The 23,718-nt window shown below is 43.3% G+C and overlaps 1 protein-coding gene across 1 annotated transcript; it reads left to right on the top strand.

Moving 5' to 3' along the window:
* The first annotated feature begins 21,433 nt into the window (after window positions 1-21,433).
* LOC124678556 (cytochrome P450 78A5-like) lies at window positions 21,434-23,139 on the top strand. Its single transcript, XM_047214432.1, has 2 exons — window positions 21,434-22,419; window positions 22,540-23,139. Exons 1-2 carry the CDS (start codon window positions 21,469-21,471, stop codon window positions 23,137-23,139), a joined length of 1,551 nt encoding a protein of 516 aa, XP_047070388.1. The 5' UTR covers window positions 21,434-21,468.
* The last annotated feature ends 579 nt before the right edge of the window (window positions 23,140-23,718 follow it).

Here is a 23,718-nt window from a genome sequence, read left to right as displayed (position 1 = left end):
TAGGTTCACCCACACAACACTTATCAAAACAATGAAGATTAATTAGCTGTATGTAGCGAAAGCACTAGACTAAAATCCCGTGTGTCCTCGAGAACGTTTGGTTATTATAAGTAAACAAACCGGCTTGTCCTTTGTGCTAAAAAGGATTGGGCCACTCGCTGCAATTATTACTCTCGCACTTTACTTACTCGTACTTTATTCATCTGTTACATCAAAACCCTCTGAATACTTGTCTGTGAGCATTTACAGTGAATCCTTCATCAAAACTGCTTGTCAACACCTTCTGCTCCTCGTTGGGATCGACATTCTTACTTATCGAAGATACTACGATACACCCCCTATATTTGTGGGTCATCAATATTCACAGTCTGAATACTGCATTCATAACTCTCATTCCCAAAATTAATTCTCCTGAGACCCCATCTGATTTCAGACCAATATCTTTGGTGAGTATGGCACTAAAAATCATTACAAAATTGCTGGCAAACAGATTACAAAAGGAGATTATTCCACTTATCCACCAGAATCAGTATGGTTTTATTAAAACTAGAACCATACAGGACTGCCTTGCATGGGCATTTGAATATCTTCATATATGTCACAAATCAAAGAAGGAAATTGTGATTATAAAATTGGACTTCGAAAAAGCATTTGATATGATTGAATATAGTGCTATTATTGATATGATGAAACATATGGGTTTTGGAGACCTCTGGATAACATGGATCACCAAAATATTAACTAGTGCTTCGACTAGTATCATTCTAAATGGGGTGCCAGGGAAGAATATTATTTGCAAGAGAGGAGTAAGGCAAGGAGATCCATTATCCCCACTCCTTTTTGTTGCAGCAGCTGAATTGCTACAGGTTGTGGTAAACAATGCATGGCATGAAGGTCATATCCAATTACCAGTTGACAATAGCTATGGACAAAAATATCCCATACTGCAATTTGCTGATGATACACTTCTTATACTACCAGCTGATATTGACCAAATTGGTTATCTCAAGTCTTTGTTGCAAGATTTCACCATATCCACTGGCCTTAAAATAAATTATCATAAATCTTCTTTGGTTCCTATCAATACTTCTTCACTGAAAAGCCATGAGCTTGCCAGTACATTTGGCTGCAAATTAGAGGCTTTGCCTTTTACATACCTTGGACTACCAATGGGCACTACAAGACCCAGAGTGGATGATCTTACTCCAATGATTTGCAAAATTGATAGAAGGCTGTCTGGGCTGGCAAATTTAATGTCCTACAGTGCAAGACTGGTAGCAGTAAAATCAATTATCTCTTCTATGCCAAACCATATTATGGGAGCAATGAAACTGCATGCCACACATATTGATCATATTGAAAAAGCAAGCAGGAATTTCCTTTGGCATGGGAAGAATATTCATAAAAGTGGGTCATGTCTGGTCAAATGGGAAAAAAGTATGTTTACCTAAGAAATCTGGAGGTCTTGGTGTCCTCGATCTTAAGCAGCAAAATAGAGCTTTGATGATAAAAAAATCTGTATAAGTTTTATAATTGCAGAGACATACCTTGGGTGCAGCTAATATGGAGGGCACATTATGACTCTGGAACACTACATGATCAAGCCACCTTAAAGGGGTCACACTGGTGGCGCAGCTGCATTTCATTACTAGATGATTTCAAGCAAAATACCACAGTGATCCCGGGTAATGGGCACAGTATTCTTCTCTGGTCAGATAAATGGAGTGATAAATGGAATACCACAAACCTGCTTAGCAAATTTCCCCAGCTTTTTTCGTTTGCCAAAAACAAGAAAGTTACTCTGGAATATGCAGTACAGTAGATGCAAGAGGATAGATACAGTATATTCCATACACCCCTATCTATCATTGCTGATGAACAATGTATCAGATTACAGAATACCTTAAACTGCTATATTATCCCAGCGAATGAGTTGATGGAGAAGGATAAATGGTCTTTGGATGGAAATAGTGTGAAATACTCTACCAAAAAGGTATATCTTGCCATCACCAAGCCAAACATAGCACCTGCACCATTCATATGGATATGGGAATCTGCTTGCCTGCCGAAACACAAATTTTTCTTTTGGCTGCTATTACAAGACAGGCTAAACACTAAAGAGCTTATGAAACGTAAAAACTTCTTTGTTGACAATCAAAGTTGTGTTCTATGTGATGACAATGCAGAAGAATACATGTCTCACCTTTTCTTTGAGTGTGACTACAACAGGAATTTTTGGTGGAAAATTGGGATTGAATGGAACACTGACCTTGATATTATTGAAATGCTCATTGAGGCAAATGAAAGAACCAGCACTATTTTCTTCAAAGAAGCCATGATAGTGGGATGCTGGAGTATATGGAACCAGAGGAACAAGATTATATTTGAAAATGGCCAGAAGGACATTGAGCTTAGTTATGCTTTCTTTAAACTATCTGTGGCCCAAGTAAGACATAGGGTTAAGCCTAGCCTTAAAGAAGGCATGCAAGACTGGATTGATACTTTGTAATTTTCCTTTACTTGGGACCAGAACTTTGTAAATATGTCTTCTTTTATATATAAAAAATGAAAACGGCGCAGTGGGGGCCTTCCCCACTGTCTTTGTCTTCAAAAAAAAATGTTGAAGCTAGAGAAGAAGAAAGAAGAGGAAAAAACGATGATGTTTGAAGAAGAAAAGATAAATATCGAGCTACATTTGGCGGATATTGTCCATAGACAGAAGATGAGGCAGATGCTGACAAGTTGAAGATGAAGAAGATTAAAAACCATATCCGTGACATGGAAAATAGGCTTCATTATGCTTTGGCTTCATTTTTGAACAATCCTTATGAGTGAAAAGTTGAAATAATGTAACGGATGAATAAATAAAAATAAATTGTGGAACATTATATGGCAAGAGTAATAAAAAAATGGTCGTTTGCGAGGTGTTTGTGTTTGCAAATGGTTCTTCCTATTTGATTCATGTGTGCTACGAGGGATCGACGCAGTCCAACAAACCCAAACCTTACCAACTTTCGTGTATAAATAAGGATTGACGATCTCATGTGGTCTCATTCCACTCACAATCGCCCCGCTCTATACGACCACGACTGGTCCTCAGAAAACTCATCTGCTTGGCAAGGCAGGAGCTAGCTTTTGGCTGGAGATGTTCCTCGTCGGAATGTGTTGATGACCTACTAGGAAACATGTTGGCCATGGAGTCGCGCCGATCTATGTGATCGTAGGACAAACATGCCACCAACATAACCGGTTAAGCTGGCTTGTCCATGCCCTCCACCATGACCGGACCTATCCTCGCGCTCCGCCTCGGCCGGACTGCAGCCCACACCTCCCTTCAAGTTGGCTTGTGTTCCCTAAGGTTTACGTTCTTAGCTTTTGCATGTTTACCTTCTATTTATCGCACAAATCTACTAGTAAAAATAGATTTATCTATAGATTATAACCACAGTTAGCAAGGCTAGATCATTTAGAATATTTTGTTAGAATCGGTGTGTTCGGTTTTATAGTCATTGTCACAATTAGCATGGCTGGAATCATTAGAATATATGTTATGTTGTATGACATGATTTGGTTGTTAGATCTACATATGTTCGGATGTGATGTATAAGCTAGATTGATATTAAATGATATTATTGTTATATCTATGTAATGTTGTATTACAACATTTTATAATTATCTTTATATGTTATATTCTGTAAGCTAGTTAGATCAATACATTACAAGTTTTTCTATATGTTTAACGTATTTAATTTTAGCTAACATCTTATAATAGGGAAGATATTTTGGTGCCACTGCATAAGAATTGGACAGCCCGACTCTGCACCATCACTTGCAAGTAAGAACAAAAATTATTTGCACTTGCATTTATTTAAATTTTACTTGTCTATATTTATGTTTTAACACCAATGAGTTCTTTTTTGTGCAGTTTTCCTAGCCATGAATCTAACGAAGCGGAGAACTGAATACAGATTAGGGCCGGCGAGAATGCACGCATACGGGTGTCCTACCACAGATGCTAGCGGCACAACAAGTAGAAGGTGACATAATAGATGGGGTGGAGGTGCATCATTGCCCGCAGAACCTAGATCATGGAGACTACTATGGAACCAAGAATGTATATAGTTAACAATAGAAATACATGTATGTTTGTGGTGTATGAAATGTACAATTAAATATAAATGATTTTTTCTAATATATGTGCATCTACTGTTGAGTTATGGACTATTGGGTACAACTGAGTATTGCTTCTCGCGTGTATAAAATGTCTTCGATGCTTGCTGAAATCATATGGCTGATTGAAACAAGCGCATGTTATCTGGGGGATACATATACCTTGTTCAACACTACTCATTTCGATCTTGTAATGCACTGACAGAAAGGTATAGAAAATAGTTTGTGATGGCCTAAAATGTTTCTGCAAATAACCTGTGTGTGAATGGAGGCCCCATCGCACACGGTTAAATAAAACATGTGCGCCATAGAGAAGCATCGCTCACCCTTGCATAGCGATAAAAAATAGCGCTTGCTGCATACAAAGATCCACATGGCGCAGTAGGCGCTGCCTGTCCCTTTTCTCGCTCAGTCCCTATCCGCCCTGGCGACATCTCGCGGCTGACTTGGTGGCTTGTTGCGGCCCTGCCGAGAGTAGAAGCAAAGCGTTAGAGGTGTCGAGATGGATGGTGTTCATGATGACAATGATGCACCACCATGTAGCGAATGAGGTGTTCCTGGGAGGATGCGGACCATTGCGGCGGCATGAACGGCGCGGCCGTGACGCAAGCACATAGACTCCACACGATAGATACGAACAAGCTGGTTTGCTCCCCACTAGTGTTATCTATGCTATAGAGCTGGCTTCTCAACGGCGACATGTGGCAAGGAGGCGGGGCTCATGGATGATGGTGTGCGTGTACACAGGACATACCTGTGCCCCACAACCCCACCCAGTCTTCCACGCTGGTCTGCCACATCGTCCCATAAGAGTTTCTCGTAAGTTTATCTGTAGTCTAAGAATCGGTTCATAGGAAAGCACGCCTTGCAGTTGGCATCGGTAGAAGATTTCTGTCTTGTCCCTCGGAGTGGAGCTAGACTCACTTCCTTTGTTCTAGACATTATACGTTACTCACTGAGGAAGAAGGGAGTAAAGTATCTACACTCGTATCGGATCTGGAGATCTACCCCGGGATGGAAAGGTATCGATCGACCAAGAACTTTTCGAATTTCTTTGACCTCGGAGCCCGTACAAGCTCTTCTTCCACAACCATATGTGACCTCCCCGAGTTTCGAACCCCTCGCCCTCTAAATGTGGATCTCCTCCTCCTCGTTGTTGCCGTGGAGAGACCTCACGTCTAGTTGAAATAGATTTTTTTTCCCGTGGGTCTAGTATTATTGCAGTTGAGACTCTCAGGTCTCAGCTTGCCTTACCACCAATAGGTGCCATGATTCCGGGCCCTTAGGTTGCTAGGGTTGTATACAAAACGTAAACGGTGATATCGGGCTGGATTGCGTAATTAATTAACAATAGGGACAGATCTGATGGAGTTTCCACCGTTGCCGCCGGTCTGAAGGATCAACGAGCATATGATCTCATCAACTCCTAGACGTTGTCATACAAACCCTATCCCTAACTACTAGAACAAAAAGTAGGACCGAGGTTCCCACCCCTTCTGCCGCCAAAGGGCTAGGCAGAGGGAGAGGGGACCAACACTCATGTTGCCTAAGATTGGCGTGGGGCAGGGGGAAGGAGAACGAGGTTGCCACCCTTGTCAATTGTTGTGGGAAGAAGGGGCGAAATGTCTATTCATGTTGTGGTTGGTTAATCAACTATCAATTGAAAACCTTTGGCAGTGTCTTACATTCTTTATCAGTTTAGGAAGTATAAGAGTTAGCACTTCAGCTAGCATAGCTCCACACACTTGTGCCATGTTTAGATGTTCGGCGCATCAGGCAGTGGCAGAGTTTGGGCCGTTTCCGTAGGGGGCAAATGGACTTATAGGACAAAATTTCAACATTTTGGGCCAAAGTTGGAGGGGAAAATGGGCCAAATTTCACTGGATCCTCCAAGGAATGTCTATGGGCTGGGGGGTGACCCCCTGACTCCTTCATAGCTACGCCACTGGCATCAGGCCTAACCCACGAGTGAAGAGGCTTTCCATTCCAAAACGGCATGCCGAGAGGATAACCATCGTCACTTATAGGTGCCCGTAGCCATCTCTAGCTAGCGAGGTGGGACTAAAGTCAATGGCATTGTGAGGTATCTTAATCATAAGAAGATAGGGGATCATTGTCCCGAAAATAATCAACATGATTAGAAAGTTGAAGTGAACCTAGAAAATGCATGAGCGTATTGGTGAGGCCTCCTGTTGAAGTAAGTGAGGCGGCTTTAGTTTATTCTTTGTCCTTTTCTTATAGGGATTTCTAATTTCGTTCTCTCGGTTCCTTAGTTGTACTCAGTTTTCCCCAGCTCCTTCGTTTTTCCCCAGTTTTCCCCAACCCCTTGTCTGAAATCCGCAGAAGGAGGTCGGACGGTAGGATTCCCGTTTAGTTGACCGTTCCGTGCTGACATGTGGGGCTGTGTTGTGTGGGTCCGCGTTGCGTGGGGCTGGTAGAAAGGGACCGCGTGGGACAGGACGAGACCGCGTTTGGTTGTACGTGAGCAGGAGCTGGGTTCTGTCTCTCCCGGCCCAAATTGGCATATCCCTTTTTAAGAGCACCTTTTTTCCCCCTCTTTCTCTGTAATAGTTCTCTCTCTTTTCACCAAATTAGTATGAAATCTAGAGAATCTTCTATTTCTGTCTTTTTCTTCAATGATTGTTGCCTTTTGGCCCTCTTTTTTGCCCAATATGGTAACAAATCTAGAAGCTATGATAAATTCACAGCAGCACATAATAAATCACGAAAACTAAGTATAATACATAAACTACATACAACAGCCAAAAGCAGCCAATAACGATATTTATGTTCACGACAAACTAAGCTGAAAATAATACAAGACGCAATGTATGGCCAACGTGAAGACTAGGCCCAGGATGAATGAATCAGTTCTTCATTCTTCATATATTTATTCATCGCTCCATTCCTGTATCTGAAGGAAATATTCATTGAACTCCTTCCGTCTGCAGTGTGCAGCCAATACATCCTCCAGACGGTATGGCCTTTGTTCGTCTCTCAGACCGTAGTTTCCTAATCTATCCACACGTCGTGGCCAATCATCCCAGGCCTTTATATCATCAAAGTACTCTCTGATATAACCCAAATCCGTGTAGTAGATGCAGCCAGGTCAAAGTGTCGGGTGCACTCTTGTGTCAACGGAGATACACCGGATATGATTGACGAAGAAGGCACGACTGCCAATGTTACTGACGGCATGGAGAGAGCGGCTCGCAATATCCACACGGTACACCAATGGTGCTTGACCTTCCTCCAAATGCATGTTGTCCAACAACACAAGCAGCAGATCACCATCCGAGTTCATCAGGTAGAACTTGTCATTTCCAAGTTCTGGAAATGAAAATAGTGTCTCCATGTTGACATTGCTCGCGCGTTGCTTCAACTGGACACTGTTGGTGCACACTAATTTTCCAAACTCAAAATTGTCCACAGCTATTGCATACAATTCACCATTGAACGGGGTAATGCAACGCAGAGTATGGTGCTCGATCGAAAATCTTACTTCTCCCCAATCTTCATCTATATCCTTAGTTAAAGTGCTCTCATCGACCCAAGCAATTTCCTCCGGGTAATGTGTGGAAACGAAGATCATAGTCGGGGACTTCATTACAGCGACCGAGTACAGAAAAACAGTTGGCATCTGCGCCTCAAACATAGTGTTCAATATCTTTGTGAGTGGGTTCAGAAGCCGTATCTTGTGCGGCTGGTTCTTCTAGGCAAGCACGATTACGCCACGACAAAAGCCGACGAAGTAGTATCTAAAAGATATTGATGAAGATAATATTCATCACTAAGATGTTTACGACTGAAAATAAAAACAGATTAACTCTATAAATCTAGAGGAATTTGAACCTTGCATGAACTTCCGTTAGATCGATGGTGATGTAGCTGGATTTGCGGAGGTGGAGGAAGGTGAACTCAGCGGCGCGTGGAAGGGAGTGTTCTACCATGATCCATTCGTGCAAGTGCACATCTGGCTCAGGTAAACCTGAGCGCCAATTTGCACAAACTTGCCTCAAAACAGAGTAGGTGTCCACGTACTCCTCTTTCACCAGTAAGAGGTCGCCGATCTTGTGAAGTGGTCCGTCAGCCGAGAGAGAGGCCCAGTTCACGGAGGCGCCACGCTTGGATGAGCCGCCCTCGGAGGCGACGGGCTCAGAGGCGATGGGCTCGGAGGCGACGGGCTCGGGGGCGACGGCCGCCGGCACATTCTTCTTCTCCATCGCCGGCACGGGAGCGCGCGTAGGGCGGTTCGGGTTTTTCGATTTGGAGAAGTTGATGGGAGGTGAGAGGCGTGGTTGCGTGCGTCAGGGAGAGAGGGGTTCTGTACAGGCAAGGTGACGGTTGGTCTCGGCAGTTCCAAAAAACTACAAGTTTGGTCTTAACACGCGCACCGCCTAACCGCTGCACACCGCGACACGCGTCCGTGGTTACGTGTACTCAGTTCTACCCTCGAGTCTTACACTGGAAAAATATATGTAATCAGTTTTTCCCTCGAGTACTAATACTGGCTAGTGCAATATACTCAGTTTTACCCTCAAGTGGTTGGTCAACAGAGAGTCAACAAATGTGATTAAGCTATCTAATTGAGTCATTTCATGCGCAAAAAATTCCAAAAAAGATAAAACCATAGTGACACTTACTCATTGAGTCTTCTTACGCGACCTGCCACGTTGGGAACCATAACAATCATAGATAAATCAAGTTTTACCACAAATTGCTACTTCTCAAATCACCTAGTAGCTATGAAGGTGCATGGCTTTCCACAATAAGCCCTTCCCGAAACAGCTTTCCCCAGAACATACTTTGTCTGAATGATCCCACAATTTTCACACTCATGTATATTTGTATTGCAAATAGTTTGAGGTAGGTCAAGATGGGTTTCATTGTATAAAACACGCATTTTCCATTTTTTAAATCTCATATTTGAATCCCTTAGTCTGTTTACTACTCGCGTGCCCTTGGTTTCTTGATACTACTCAGTTTTTCCCTCTCCCTTCACAAATTCTCATAGACGCCCAACCTTGCCCTGATTAGTCTAGCTCTCGTCACGCGGATCGTGCCCGCTGACCGTTGATAGTATGATCTAACGGGCAGGATAACCCCTCTCTCTCTCTCTGATCGGGGCCCACCACCCTCTCTTTCTCTGTCGGCATTTATGCATTATAAACTCTTTTAGGCGTTACTTTTCACGCAAAAAATGATAAACCATCACCAATTTCTTGTATCCATTACTTTTCACGCTAAAAATGATAAACCATCACCGATTTGTTGTAGCCATTACTTTTCACGCAAATATTGATAAACTTTTCACGCAAAACTATGATCATTAATTTGGTCAAACCAACCCTATAATTTATATGCCTAAACAATTATACCATTGGATTCATATGCAAAAGAAGTTTCCAACGATATAATGTTTGTGATATATATTTAATATTTTGTTGACAAAATTAATGGTCAAAGTTCTTCTCAAATCACGAAATGTGCTTATAAACCGGTATGGAGGGAGTATCCATTCCTTTTCACGCAAAAAAAGATAAACCATCACCGATTTGTTGTAGCCATTACTTTTCACGCAAAAATGATAAACCATCACCAATTTGTTGTTGGCATTACTTTTCACGCAAAAAATGATAAACCATCACCGATTTCTTGTAGCCATTACTTTTCACGCTAAAAATGATAAACCATCGCCGATTTGTTGTAGCCATTAATTTTCACGCAAAAAATGATAAACCATCACCGATTTCTTGTAGCTATTACTTTTCACGCTAAAAATGATAAACCATCACCAATTTCTTGTAGCCATTACTTTTCACGCTAAAAATGATAAACCATCACCGATTTCTTGTAGCCATTACTTTTCACGCTAAAAATGATAAACCATCACCGATTTCTTGTAGCCATTACTTTTCACGCTAAAAATAATAAACGAAACAATCTATCTATCTCTGTATTTGAAGTTTGGGAGGGTTCACCATCCACTTATGTTAACTTTCGAGGTTTCGACCTGAAAATCAACTAGGTATTATAAAGGGAAATAAAAGTTCAAAAAATTGTAAAAACGAAAAAATCTACCTATCTTCGTATAGAAGATCATCTGTATGAAATTTGAGGTCATTTAGAGAAGGTCGAAAAAACTTAACTTGTTACAAAAGCTGGTTTCAGTGAGACCAAACGGCATGCGCTTAAGCAAAGTGATTTCTTCGAACATCTCCAATGAAATGACCCCAAATTTGCCATACATGATGCCATACGTGTAACAACAAGAAATATCTAAAAGGTGTAAAAAACTTTTGCCGAACCGTATAGCTCTATCAAAAAAACCTCACCATGGTGCTATTAAATTTTTTAGTTACAAACTTTCGTATTTTACCTAACCTTCAACAGGAAACTTGTTTCAAATTCATTTTGGCGTACAAGAAACAAATCCCACCTTGATTTGAGCACCACAACCTCCAAACGATGTCGATGCCGATATTGGCATGGTCAGAACGGCTATGCTCGCCGCCACTGCTAGGTCACCGTCGGGATGCATGATACGTCTCCGACGTATCGATAATTTCTTATGTTCCATGCCACATTATTGATGATATCTACATGTTTTATGCATACTTTATGTCATATTTATGCATTTTCCGGCACTAACCTATTAACGAGATGCCGAAGAGCCGATTCTTGTTTTCTGCTGTTTTTGGTTTCAGAAATCCTAGTAAGGAAATATTCTCGGAATTGGACGAAATCAACGCCCGGGGGCCTATTTTGCCACGAAGCTTCCAGAAGACCGAAGAGAAGACGAAGTGGGGCCACGGGGCGCCGCCACACTAGGGCGGCGCGGCCAGCATAGGGCCCGCGCGGCCCTGTTGTGTGGGGCCCCCGTGACTCTCCCGACTCCGCCCTTCCGCCTACTTAAGGTCTTCGTCGCGAAACCCCCACACCGAGAGCCACGATACGGAAAACCTTCCGAGACGCCGCCGCCGCCAATCCCATCTCGGGGGATTCAGGAGATCGCCTCCGGCACCGTGCCGGAGAGGGGAATCATCTCCCGGAGAACTCTTCACCGCCATGGTCGCCTCCGGAGTGATGAGTGAGTAGTTCACCCCTGGACTATGGGTCCATAGCAGTAGCTAGATGGTCGTCTTCTCCTTATGTGCTTCATTGTCGGATCTTGTGAGCTGCCTAACATGATCAAGATCATCTATCCGTAATGCTATATGTTGTGTTTGTTGGGATCCGATGGATAGAGAATACTATGTTATGTTGATTATCAATCTATTACCTATGTGTTGTTTATGATCTTGCATGCTCTCCGTTATTAGTAGAGGCTCTGGCCAAGTTTTTACTCTTAACTCCAAGAGGGAGTATTTATGCTCGATAGTGGGTTCATGCCTCCATTAAATGCTGGGACGAGTGACAGAAAGTTCTAAGGTTGTGGATGTGCTGTTGCCACTAGGGATAAAACATTGATGCCATGTCCGAGGATGTAGTTATTGATTACATTACACAACATACTTAATGCAATTGTCTGTTGTTTGCAACTTAATACTGGAAGGGGTTCGGATGATAACCTGAAGGTGGACTTTTTAGGCATAGATGCATGCTGGATAGCGGTCTATGTACTTTGTCGTAATGCCCAATTAAATCTCACAATACTCATCATATCATGTATGTGAATGGTCATGCCCTCTCTATTTGTCAATTGCCCAACTGTAATTTGTTCACCCAACATGCTATTTATCTTATGGGAGAGACACCTCTAGTGAACTGTGGTCCCCGGTCCATTCTTTTACATCGAATACAATCTACTGCAATACTTGTTCTACTCTTTTCTGCAAACAATCATCATCCACACTATACATCTAATCCTTTGTTACAGCAAGCCGGTGAGATTGACAACCTCACTGTTTCGTTGGGGCAAAGTACTTTGGTTGTGTTGTGCAGGTTCCACGTTGGCGCCGGAATCCCTGGTGTTGCGCCGCACTACATCCCGCCGCCATCAACCTTCGACGTGCTTCTTGACTCCTACTTGGTTCGATAACCTTGGTTTCTTGCGAGGAAAACTTGCTGCTGTGCGCATCACACCTTCCTCTTGGTGTTCCCAACGGACGTGTCATCTACGCGCATCAAGACTGTTTTCTGGCGCCGTTGCCGGGGAGATCAAGACACGCTGCAAGGGGAGTCTCCACAATCCAATCTCTTTACTTTGTTTTTGTCTTGCTTTATTTTATTTACTTTCTTTGTTTGCTGCACTTATATCAAAACACAAAAAAAATTAGTTGCTAGCTTTACTTTATTTACTGTCTTGCACTCTATATCAAAAACACACAAAAATTAGTTACTTGCATTTATTTTATCTAGTTTGCTTTATTTACTACTGCTAAAATGGGTACTCCTGAAAATACTAAGTTGTGTGACTTCACAACCACAAATAATAATGATTTCTTATGCACACCTATTGCTCCACCTGCTACTACAGCGAGAATTCTTTGAAATTAAACCTGCTTTCTTGAATCTTGTTATGCGAGAGCAATTTTCCAGTGTTAGTTCGATGATGCTGCTGCCCATCTCAATAATTTTGTTGAATTGTGTGAAATGCAAAAGTATAAAGATGTAGATGGTGACATTATAAAATTAAAATTGTTTCCTTTCTCATTAAGAGGAAGAGCTAAAGATTGGTTGCTATCTCTGCCTAAGAATAGTATTGATTCATGGACTAAATGCAAGGATGCTTTTATTGGTAGATATTATCCCCCTGCTAAAATTATATCTTTGAGGAGTAGCATAATGAATTTTAAAAAATTGGATAATGAGAATGTTGCACAAGCTTGGGAAAGAATGAAACTGACTACTTGGATGATCATCCAAACCTTTTATGCAGGACTGAACTTTTCTTCGCGGAACATATTGGATTCAGCTGCTGGAGGTACCTTTATGTCCATCACTCTTGGTGAAGCAACAAAGCTTCTTGATAATATGATGATTAATTATTCTGAATGGCACACGGAAAGAGCTCCACAAGGTAAGAAGGTAAATTCTGTCGAAGAAACCTCTTCCTTGAGTGATAAGATTGATGCTATTATGTCTATGCTTGTGAATGATAGGACTAATGTTGATCCTAATAATGTTCCGTTAGCTTCATTGGTTGCCCAAGAAGAACATGTTGATGTAAACTTCATTAAAAATAATAATTTCAACAACAATGCTTATCGGAACAATTCTAGTAATAACTATAGGCCATATCCTTATAATAATGGTAACGGTTATGGTAATTCTTATGGGAATTCTTACAACAATAATAGGAACACACCCCCTGGACTTGAAGCTATGCTTAAAGAATTTATTAGTACACAAACTGCTTTTAACAAATCTATTGAAGAAAAGCTTGGGAAAATTGATATACTTGCTTCTAAAGTCGATAGTCTTGTTGCTGATGTTGATCTTTTGAAATCGAAAGTTATGCCTAATGAAAATCTTAATAATAAAATTGTTACTACAGAAAATGCCATCCAAGTTAGAATTAATGAGAATATAAGATTGATGGCTGAATTGCATGCTAGGTGGGAAAGAGAAGAAAATGAAAAACTAGCTAAAGAGAAAAATGTAGCTAAAGTTTGGACTATTACCACCACTAGTAATGTCAATGCTCCACATGTTGCTGCACCTCCTACTATCAATAGTAAAATAATTGGTGTTGGCAATGTTTCCACTTCTAATGCAAAGCCTGCAAAACTGCCGGAAACTGCTAAAACTGCTGAAACTGCCTGTGATAAAACTGCTGAATTTTTTTCCAACATTGGGGATGATGATCCCATTGCTTTAGATTATAATGGTTTGGATTTTGATGATTGTCACATCTCTGAAGTTATAAAGTTCTTACAAAAACTTGCTAAGAGTCCTAATGCTAGTGCTATAAACTTGGCTTTCACAAAACATATTACAAATGCTCTCATAAAAGCTAGAGAAGAGAAACTAGAACGTGAAGCTTCTATTCCTAGGAAGTTAGAGGATGGTTGGGAGCCCATCATTAATATGAAGGTCAATGACTTTGATTGTAATGCTTTATGTGATCTTGGTGCAAGTATTTCCGTTATGCCTAAGAAAATCTATAATATGCTTGGCTTGCCACCATTGAAAAATTGTTATTTGGATGTTAATCTTGTTGATAATGCTATAAAGAAACCTTTGGGGAGAGTTGATAATGTTCGCATTACCGTTAACAATAACCTTGTCCCCGTTGATTTTGTCGTCTTGGATATTGAATGCAATGCATCTTGTCCCATTATATTGGGAAGACCTTTTCTTCGAACTGTTGGAGCTATCATTGATATGAAGGAAGGTAATATTAAATATCAATTTCCTCTCAAGAAAGGTATGGAACACTTCCCTAGAAAGAGAATGAAGTTACCTTTTGATTCTATTATTAGAACAAATTATGATGTTGATACTTCGTCTCTTGATAACACTTGATATACACTTTCGCGCCTAGCTGAAAGGCGTTAAAGAAAAGCGCTTATGGGAGACAACCCATGTTTTTACTACAGTACTTTTATTTTATATTTGAGTCTTGGAAGTTGTTACTACTGTAGCAACCTCTCCTTATCTTAGTTTTGTGCATTGCTGTGCCAAGTAAAGTCTGATAGTAAGGTTCATACTAGATTTGAATTACTGCGCAGAAACAGATTTCTTTGCTGTCACGAATTTGGGCCTAATTCTCTGTAGGTAACTCAGAACATTATGCCAATTTACGTGAGTGATCCCCAGATATGTACGCAACTTTCATTCAATTTGAGCATTTTCATCTGAGCAAGTCCGGTGCCTCAATAAAATTCGTCTTTACGAACTGTTCTGTTTTGACAGATTCTGCCTTTTATTTCGCATTGCCTGTTTTGATATGCTTGATGGATTTTTCTATTCCATTGACTTTCGGTAGCTTTGTGCAATGTCCAGAAGTGTTAAGAATGATTGTGTCACCTCTGAACATGTAAATTTTGATTGTGCACTAACCCTCTAATGAGTTGTTTTGAGTTTGGTGTGGAGGAAGTTTTCAAGGATCAAGAGAGGAGGATGATACAATATGATCAAGGAGAGTGAAAGCTCTAAGCTTGGGGATGCCCGGTGGTTCACCCCTGCATATTTTAAGAAGACTCAAGCGTCTAAGCTTGGGGATGCCCAAGGCACCCCCTTCTTCATCGACAACATTATCGAGTTCCTCCCCTGAAACTATATTTTTATTCCATCACATCTTATGTGCTTTGCTTGGAGCGTCGGTTTGTTTTTGTTTTTGTTTTTTTTGAATAAAATGGATCCTAGAATTCATTGTGTGGGAGAGAGACACGCTCCGTTGTTGCATATGGACAAATATGTCCTTAGGCTTTACTCATAGTATTCATGGAGAGGGTTGAATCTTCTTCGTTAAATTGTTATATGGTTGGAATCGGGAAATGCTACATGTAGTAATTCTAAAATGTCTTGAATAATTTGATACTTGGCAATTGTTGTGCTCATGTTTAAGCTCTTGCATCATATACTTTGCACCTATTAATGAAGAAATACATAGAGCTTGCTAAAATTTGGTTTGCATATTTGGTCTCTCTAAAGTCTAGATAATTTCTAGTATTGAGTTTGAACAACAAGGAAGACGGTGTAGAGTCTTATAATGTTTACAATATGTCTTTTATGTGAGTTTTGCTGCACCGGTTCATCCTTGTGTTTGTTTCAAACAACCTTGCTAGCCTAAACCTTGTATCGAGAGGGAATACTTCTCATGCATCCAAAATCCTTGAGCCAACCACTATGCCATTTGTGTCCACCATACCTACCTACTACATGGTATTTCTCCGCCATTCCAAAGTAAATTTCTTGAGTGCTACCTTTAAAATTTCCATTCTTTACCTTTGCAATATATAGCTCATGGGACAAATAGTCTAAAAAACTATTGTGGTATTGAATATGTACTTATGCACTTTATCTCTTATTAAGTTGCTTGTTGTGCGATAACCATGTTCATGGGGACGCCATCAACTACTCTTTGTTGAATATCATGTGAGTTGCTATGCATGTTCGTCTTGTCCGAAGTAAGGGAGATTTACCACTCATTTAATGGTTAGAGCATGCATAATGTTAGAGAAGAACATTGGGCCGCTAACTAAAGCCATGATCCATGGTGGAAGTTTCAGTTTTGGACATATATCCTCAATCTCATATGAGAACATTAATTGTTGCTACATGCTTATGCATTAAAGAGGAGTCCATTATCTGTTGTCTATGTTGTCCCGGTATGGATGTCTAAGTTGAGAATAATCAAAAGCGAGAAATCCAATGCGAACTTTCTCCTTAGACCTTTGTACAGGCGGCATAGAGGTACCCCTTTGTGACACTTGGTTAAAACATGTGTATTGCGATGATAATCCCGGTAATCCGAGCTAATTAGGACAAGGTGCGGGCACTATTAGTATACTATGCATGAGGCTTGCAACTTGTAAGATATAATTTACATAGCACATATGCTTTATTACTACCGTTGACAAAATTGTTTCTTGTTTTCAAAACCAAAGCTCTAGCACAAATATAGCAATCAATGCTTCCCTCTGCGAAGGGCCTTTCTTTTACTTTTATGTTGAGTCAGTTCACCTATCTCTCTCCACCTCAAGAAGCAAACACTTGTGTGAACTGTGCATTGATTCCTACATACTTGCATATTGCACTTGTTATATTACTTTACATTGACAATATCCATGAGATATACATGTTATAAGTTGAAAGCAACCGCTGAAACTTAATCTTCCTTTGTGTTGCTTCAATACCTTTACTTTGAATTATTGCTTTATGAGTTAACTCTTATGCAAGACTTATAGATGCTTGTCTTGAAAGTACTATTCATGAAAAGTCTTTGCTTTATGATTCATTTGTTTACTCATGTCATTACCATTGTTTTGATCGCTGCATTCATTACATATGCTTACAATAGTATGATCAAGGTTATGATGGCATGTCACTCTAGAAATTATCTTTGTTATCGTTTACCTGCTCGGGACGAGCAGGAACTAAGCTTGGGGATGTTGATACGTCTCCGACGTATCGATAATTTCTTATGTTCCATGCCACATTATTGATGATATCTACATGTTTTATGCATACTTTATGTCATATTTATGCATTTTCCGGCACTAACCTATTAACGAGATGCCGAAGAGCCGATTCTGCTGTTTTCTGCTGTTTTTGGTTTCGAAATCCTAGTAAGGAAATATTCTCGGAATTGGACGAAATCAACGCCCAGGGGCCTATTTTGCCACGAAGCTTCCAGAAGACCGAAGAGAAGATGAAGTGGGGCCACGGGGCGCCGCCACACTAGGGCGGCGCGGCCAGCATAGGGCCCGCGCGGCCCTGTCATGTGGGGCCCCCGTGACTCTCCCGACTCCGCCCTTCCGCCTACTTAAGGTCTTCGTCGCGAAACCCCCAGTACCGAGAGCCACGATACGGAAAACCTTCCAGAGACGCCGCCGCCGCCAATCCCATCTCGGGGGATTCGGGAGATCGCCTCCGGCACCCTGCCGGAGAGGGGAATCATCTCCCGGAGGACTCTTCACCGCCATGGTCGCCTCCGGAGTGATGAGTGAGTAGTTCACCCCTGGACTATGGGTCCATAGCAGTAGCTAGATGGTCGTCTTCTCCTTATGTGCTTCATTGTCGGATCTTGTGAGCTGCCTAACATGATCAAGATCATCTATCCGTAATGCTATATGTTGTGTTTGTTGGGATCCGATGGATAGAGAATACTATGTTATGTTGATTATCAATCTATTACCTATGTGTTGTTTATGATCTTGCATGCTCTCCGTTATTAGTAGAGGCTCTGGCCAAGTTTTTACTCTTAACTCCAAGAGGGAGTATTTATGCTCGATAGTGGGTTCATGCCTCCATTAAATCTGGGACGATGTGACGAAAGTTCTAAGGTTGTGGATGTGTTGTTGCCACTAGGGATAAAACATTGATGCTATGTCCGAGGATGTAGTTATTGATTACATTACGCACCATACTTAATGCAATTGTCCGTTGTTTGCAACTTAATACTTGGAAGGGGTTCGGATGATAACCTGAAGGTGGACTTTTTAGGCATAGATGCATGCTGGATAGCGGTCTATGTACTTTGTCGTAATGCCCAATTAAATCTCACAATACTCATCATATCATGTATGTGCATGGTCATGCCCTCTCTATTTATCAATTGCCCAACTATAATTTGTTCACCCAACATGCTATTTATCTTATGGGAGAGACACCTCTAGTGAACTGTGGACCCCGGTCCATTCTTTTACATCGAATACAATCTATCGCAATACTTGTTCTACTGTTTTCCGCAAACAATCATCGTCCACACTATACATCTAATCCTTTGTTACTGACAAGCCGGTGAGATTGACAACCTCACTCGTTTCGTTGGGGCAAAGTACTTTGGTTGTGTTGTGCAGGTTCCACGTTGGCGCCGGAATCCCTGGTGTTGCGCCGCACTACATCCCGCCGCCATCAACCTTCGACGTGCTTCTTGACTCCTACTGGTTCGATAACCTTGGTTTCTTACTGAGGGAAAACTTGCTGCTGTGCGCATCACACCTTCCTCTTGGGGTTCCCAACGGACGTGTCATCTACGCGCATCAATGCACCCTCAATCCCGTCCCCTCATTCAATCACTGACGCACCAGAGATACCGCCGAGGCCACTGCCGAACGTACATGCTCATGCCAATACCGAACATACACGCCGTTGTGGGCACGACCACGCCGCCCCGCTATGCTGGACGCCACAGACCACCGCGAGGTGTTTCCCTTCGCCACCACACCCCCTAGCACCCATCTATACACGCCAGAAAGGAGAGACAGTAGTTATCTCTACATTGCTCGCGTTCGTGTCCGACACCGTCAGTCAAACTGTTGAGGTAGTCGTTGATGTCCTCGACCATTTCTTCTCTTCTTTGCTTGGTTAAACACATCTAGTTCATATCTATCTAATGCGTATGGTCTCACCTCATGCAGTTCTTTGTGGACGTCGATCTCATCTTGGCACCCCGCAGGCCACCTCCTCCGTGCCATTGCTGTAGAGTTCCGTTTAAAAATCTAATCCTACCCCGTGTATTGCCCCTTGTATCAGCGTCATGGCCCCACTTGTCAATCGATATACCGAAGCACCACTCGTCCGCGTTTTGGTCAGGGATACGGCGATGCTTACGGTCAAATAAACATTGCAGGCTCTACGTGGCCCCACTAGTCGGTAGATAACGGTCAAAGTTGTTGACCCGTCGGGCAAACGGCCGTTCCAGCACTTGTGAGGGCTTCAGACAAGGGCTTGGGCAAAACTGAGGAAAAACTAAGCGGCTGGGGAAAACTGAGCACAACTAAGGACCCGAGGGCACGAAAATAGAAAACCCTTTCTTATAAGGTTCTTTTGAATAATTTTACTTAAGAAAAACGATGTGCATCATTTAATGTTGTGGCCCAGGGTAGAACCTCTATTTCAAAACAAAGCAGTGCATGAGATGTTTTATTGGCTGCCCTATCACAATGCTCAAACCAATATTTTTTAAATGAGAAAGAAGGATCGTGCTATCTTTAAAATCCGTTTATGATGGGCATGGAGTTACCTTTTTATTTACGGAGATAAACATTGTTCTTGTTTACTATTTTACTTTTTCTATGACGGGCCATCTTTGCGGTTCCTGTGATGTGTTGTGTTGCCTCGTGAACGTAGTAGTATTTGTTAGGAGAGTTCAACTTGCTAAAACTCAGCTCGCCTCGGCTCAACTTGCTAAAACTCGGTCAACTAACGATTTAGCTTGACTCGACTCGTTTAACAATTAACTTAAGATTTAAAACTTAACTCGACTCGCAAAGCTCGTGAGTAGCTTCCGCTTAACTTGTTAAAAACTGCCAAAAGAGACATGTATTACATATGATGATTTTTTAATTATTTGGACATAAATGATACTCAAGAATCATTAGAAATAGCAAGCCTGATAAACCACAACAATCAATAATTATATCCTAAGAATAATATTGACAGATTAGTAGACAAAACACAAATCATATTCATATGAAACATTGCAAGAAAAATCAACAAACCACAAGTGTACTTGAGGTGTCAAATAGCAAAAGAGGGCTTGGGCCGGCAGGACTTAGCCACTTTGGCTGGATTAGCTTCTTTGATCAGATTGCACAATCCAATATTGATTTTTACTGAGCAAAACCAGCTACTCAGGAGTTAGTGAACTCGGCTTATATAGCTTAAACTTGTTTAACGACAAAAGCTGAAACTCAACTCGACTTGTTATATATCGAGTTTGAGTCGAGACAAGTTGAGTTGTGAGTTACTCGTTTGGGTCGTGAGGTTTAAGTTTTAATTCCAGACCTATGTTTGGATAGATATATTATAAAACAACCGGTTGAGAAACAATGGTTAAGCTGAAAATATTCCATTACATGTTCTAGGAGATGTTTATACCGCTTCATATGTTCAATACCATTTTTAATGCAAATTTGTACGTACTCAACACTTAATATCTTCTGAACTATCTTCTGGGTTGTTCTCTGTTTGCCGTCCGTACGGAACATCCAGAAAAAATAAGTGTGTGTACTAGTATGACGTTTCAACTCCAACTATTTTAGGTCCATCTCCCACACATGTATGCACGCTTTCGATGCTAAAAACGTTTTTGTACTTTTGAATTGTTTTCCTCTTCTCCGGTGTGTTTCCAATGGGTTCCTTGGTATTGGACATTGGTGTGATCTTGTTGTATCTTTTTTTCGCATTGTTTTCTGAAATTAATTAGGCAATTTCTATTTTTAATTTATAGATTAAACCTCCGTTTCCAGAAAAAAATGATGCGGCGATTTTACTAAAATTCAGCTTATTTTCTTGTGGTGCACGTTCTTCATTATTGCTATTTATCACGGGCTGTTACAAGGTTTGTGTAACGCCTGGTAATTAAGACTATTGATTGACAAATAATTAGCTGTACTACGGAGTAATTTTTTTTAGAGCAAGTTCTTTATTATTGCTATTCATCACGGGCTGTTACAAGGTTTGTGTGTAACGCCTGGTAATTAAGACTATTGATTGACAATCCCTCAACAAAAAAGACAATTGATTGACAAAAATAATTAGCTGTAAAAAAATTAATACTCCGTAGCAAAATTTCCCCCGGGCCTCTCCTATTTAAACGCCTACTCACCTCACCATCTCAACATCACCTTCCAAACTCTTCCTTCCAAGAAACTTCTGAAGAATCCCACTCCAAGCACTGCCATGGATCTCTCCATGGCTACCGGGCCGGAAGACTCCCTCCTTCTGCTCCTCCTCCCTGCCACTTCCCTCCTCCCGCCACTTCTAGCCGCGCTCCTTCTCGCCGCCTCCCTCGTGTGGCTCTCGCCGGGCGGTCCGGCGTGGGCCTTGTCCCTCTGCCGCCGCCCGCCGCCAGGCCCGCCGGGTGTGGTCACCGCGCTGTCCAGCCCCGTGGCGCACCGCGTCATGGCGGCACTGTCCCGCTCCGTCCAGGGCGGGGCCGCATTGATGTCCTTCTCCGTCGGCCTTACCCGCGTCGTCGTCTCGAGCCAGCCCGACACGGCGCGCGAGATCCTCGTCAACCCGGCGTTCGGAGACCGCCCCGTGAAGGACGCGGCGCGGCACCTCCTCTTCCACCGCGCCATGGGTTTCGCCCCGTCAGGCGACGCGCACTGGCGCGCGCTCCGCCGCCTCGCCGCGGCGCACCTCTTCGGCCCGCGCCGCGTGGCGGCCTCCGCGCCCCAACGCGCCTCGATCGGGGCGCGCATGCTCGGCGACGTCGCCTCCCTCATCGCCCGCCATGGCGAGGTCGCCCCTCGGCGGTTCCTGCACGCGGCGTCCCTCAGCCACGTCATGGCCGTCGTCTTCGGTAAGCGCTACGACGATTTCGCGAGCCAAGAAGGCGCCGCCGTGGAGGAGATGGTGAACGAAGGGTACGACCTCCTCGGCACGTTCAACTGGGCCGATCACCTGCCGTTGCTCAAGTGGCTCGACCTCCAGGGCGTGCGCCGCCGGTGCGACAGGTTAGTCCGGAAGGTGGAGGCGTACGTCGGCAACATCATACAGGAGCATAGGGCGAAGCGCGCCGCCAGAGGAGGCATTGCCGATGAGCTCTCCGGCGACTTCGTCGACGTGCTCCTCGGCCTAGAAGGAGAGGACAAGATGTCAGATTCCGACATGGTCGCTGTTCTCTGGGTAAGAGTCGCTAATAACTGAACCATATCAAAATGAAAAGATTCAGATTTTTCTTATTGTACAAACTGGTTGCATTCAAGCGATTGTCGTGCGAGTGTTAATTTGGACGGCACGTTTCAGGAGATGATCTTTAGAGGGACGGACACGGTGGCAATCTTGATGGAGTGGATCATGGCGAGGATGGTGCTGCACCCGGAGATCCAGGCGAAGGCACAGGCGGAGGTGGACGCCGTGGTTGGCCGTGGCAGGGCCGTGACGGACGAGGACGTGGCCAGGCTCCCCTATATCCAGTGCATCGTGAAGGAGACGCTGCGCATGCACCCGCCGGGCCCGCTCCTGTCGTGGGCGCGGCTAGCCGTGCACGACGCGCACGTCGGCGGCCACCTCGTCCCCGCCGGCACGACGGCGATGGTGAACATGTGGGCCATCGCGCACGACGCGGCGCTGTGGCCCGAGCCGGAGCTGTTCCGCCCGGAGCGGTTCATGGAGGAGGACGTAAGCGTGCTCGGCAGCGACCTCCGCCTGGCCCCCTTCGGCGCCGGCCGCCGCGTGTGCCCCGGCAAGATGCTGGCCCTCGCCACCGTCCACCTCTGGCTCGCGCAGCTGGTGCAGCAGTTCGAGTGGGCACCGGCGACCTCGGGCGGCGTCGACCTGTCGGAGCGCCTCAACATGTCCCTTGAGATGGCGACGCCCCTCGTGTGCAAGGCCGTCGCTCGCTAGGGTAAAAGCTGCCGCGCCGCCGCCGCGCCGCCACCTACGCTCTCCTGTCAGACTGGTGGCGGCGCTACGTACTCTATTGCCTACTGATACAGGCTAGCTGTTGGAGGCTAGCTTACGGGTCGCTTTTTTTTGTATCTCCATTCATGGCCTAGCTAGGTTTTGTCTCGTTCCATTGGCAACCGATCCTTTAGCCAATGAGGCAGAGCTAGCTAGGCCATGAGTTACTCCTGCTCCTGGCAAGCTTGCATGCTGTGTCTTGACAGGGTAATTTTGGTCTTCGATAGGTCGAGGTAGTAGTATGTTTTGTTCGGGAGAAAACCTTATGTGCGTGAGTTGAGTTGTCATGTCGTATGTCGAGGAAAATTAGTGAGATTTTGAATATGTTCCAATGAATTATAAACATTGCTTTCTCTTGCTACAAATTGCGCCCTTTGTGAAATGGTGTGCACAACGAAAACTCGTGACCTCGTGCATGCATGTCACGTTGTGCTACCACCGTGTATCTCGGCTAACGAACCCCCTCCGTGAGAAGCACCTTATGTGTCATGTCGTTCAAAATATGAACGATGTGTCATTAGG

The sequence above is a fragment of the Lolium rigidum genome, chromosome 7, assembly GCF_022539505.1.
Source record: "Lolium rigidum isolate FL_2022 chromosome 7, APGP_CSIRO_Lrig_0.1, whole genome shotgun sequence".
Classification (NCBI taxonomy): Eukaryota; Viridiplantae; Streptophyta; class Magnoliopsida; order Poales; family Poaceae; genus Lolium; species Lolium rigidum.
Note: the sequence above shows the minus strand (reverse complement) of the source record. Positions and strands in the feature narration are given on the sequence as shown.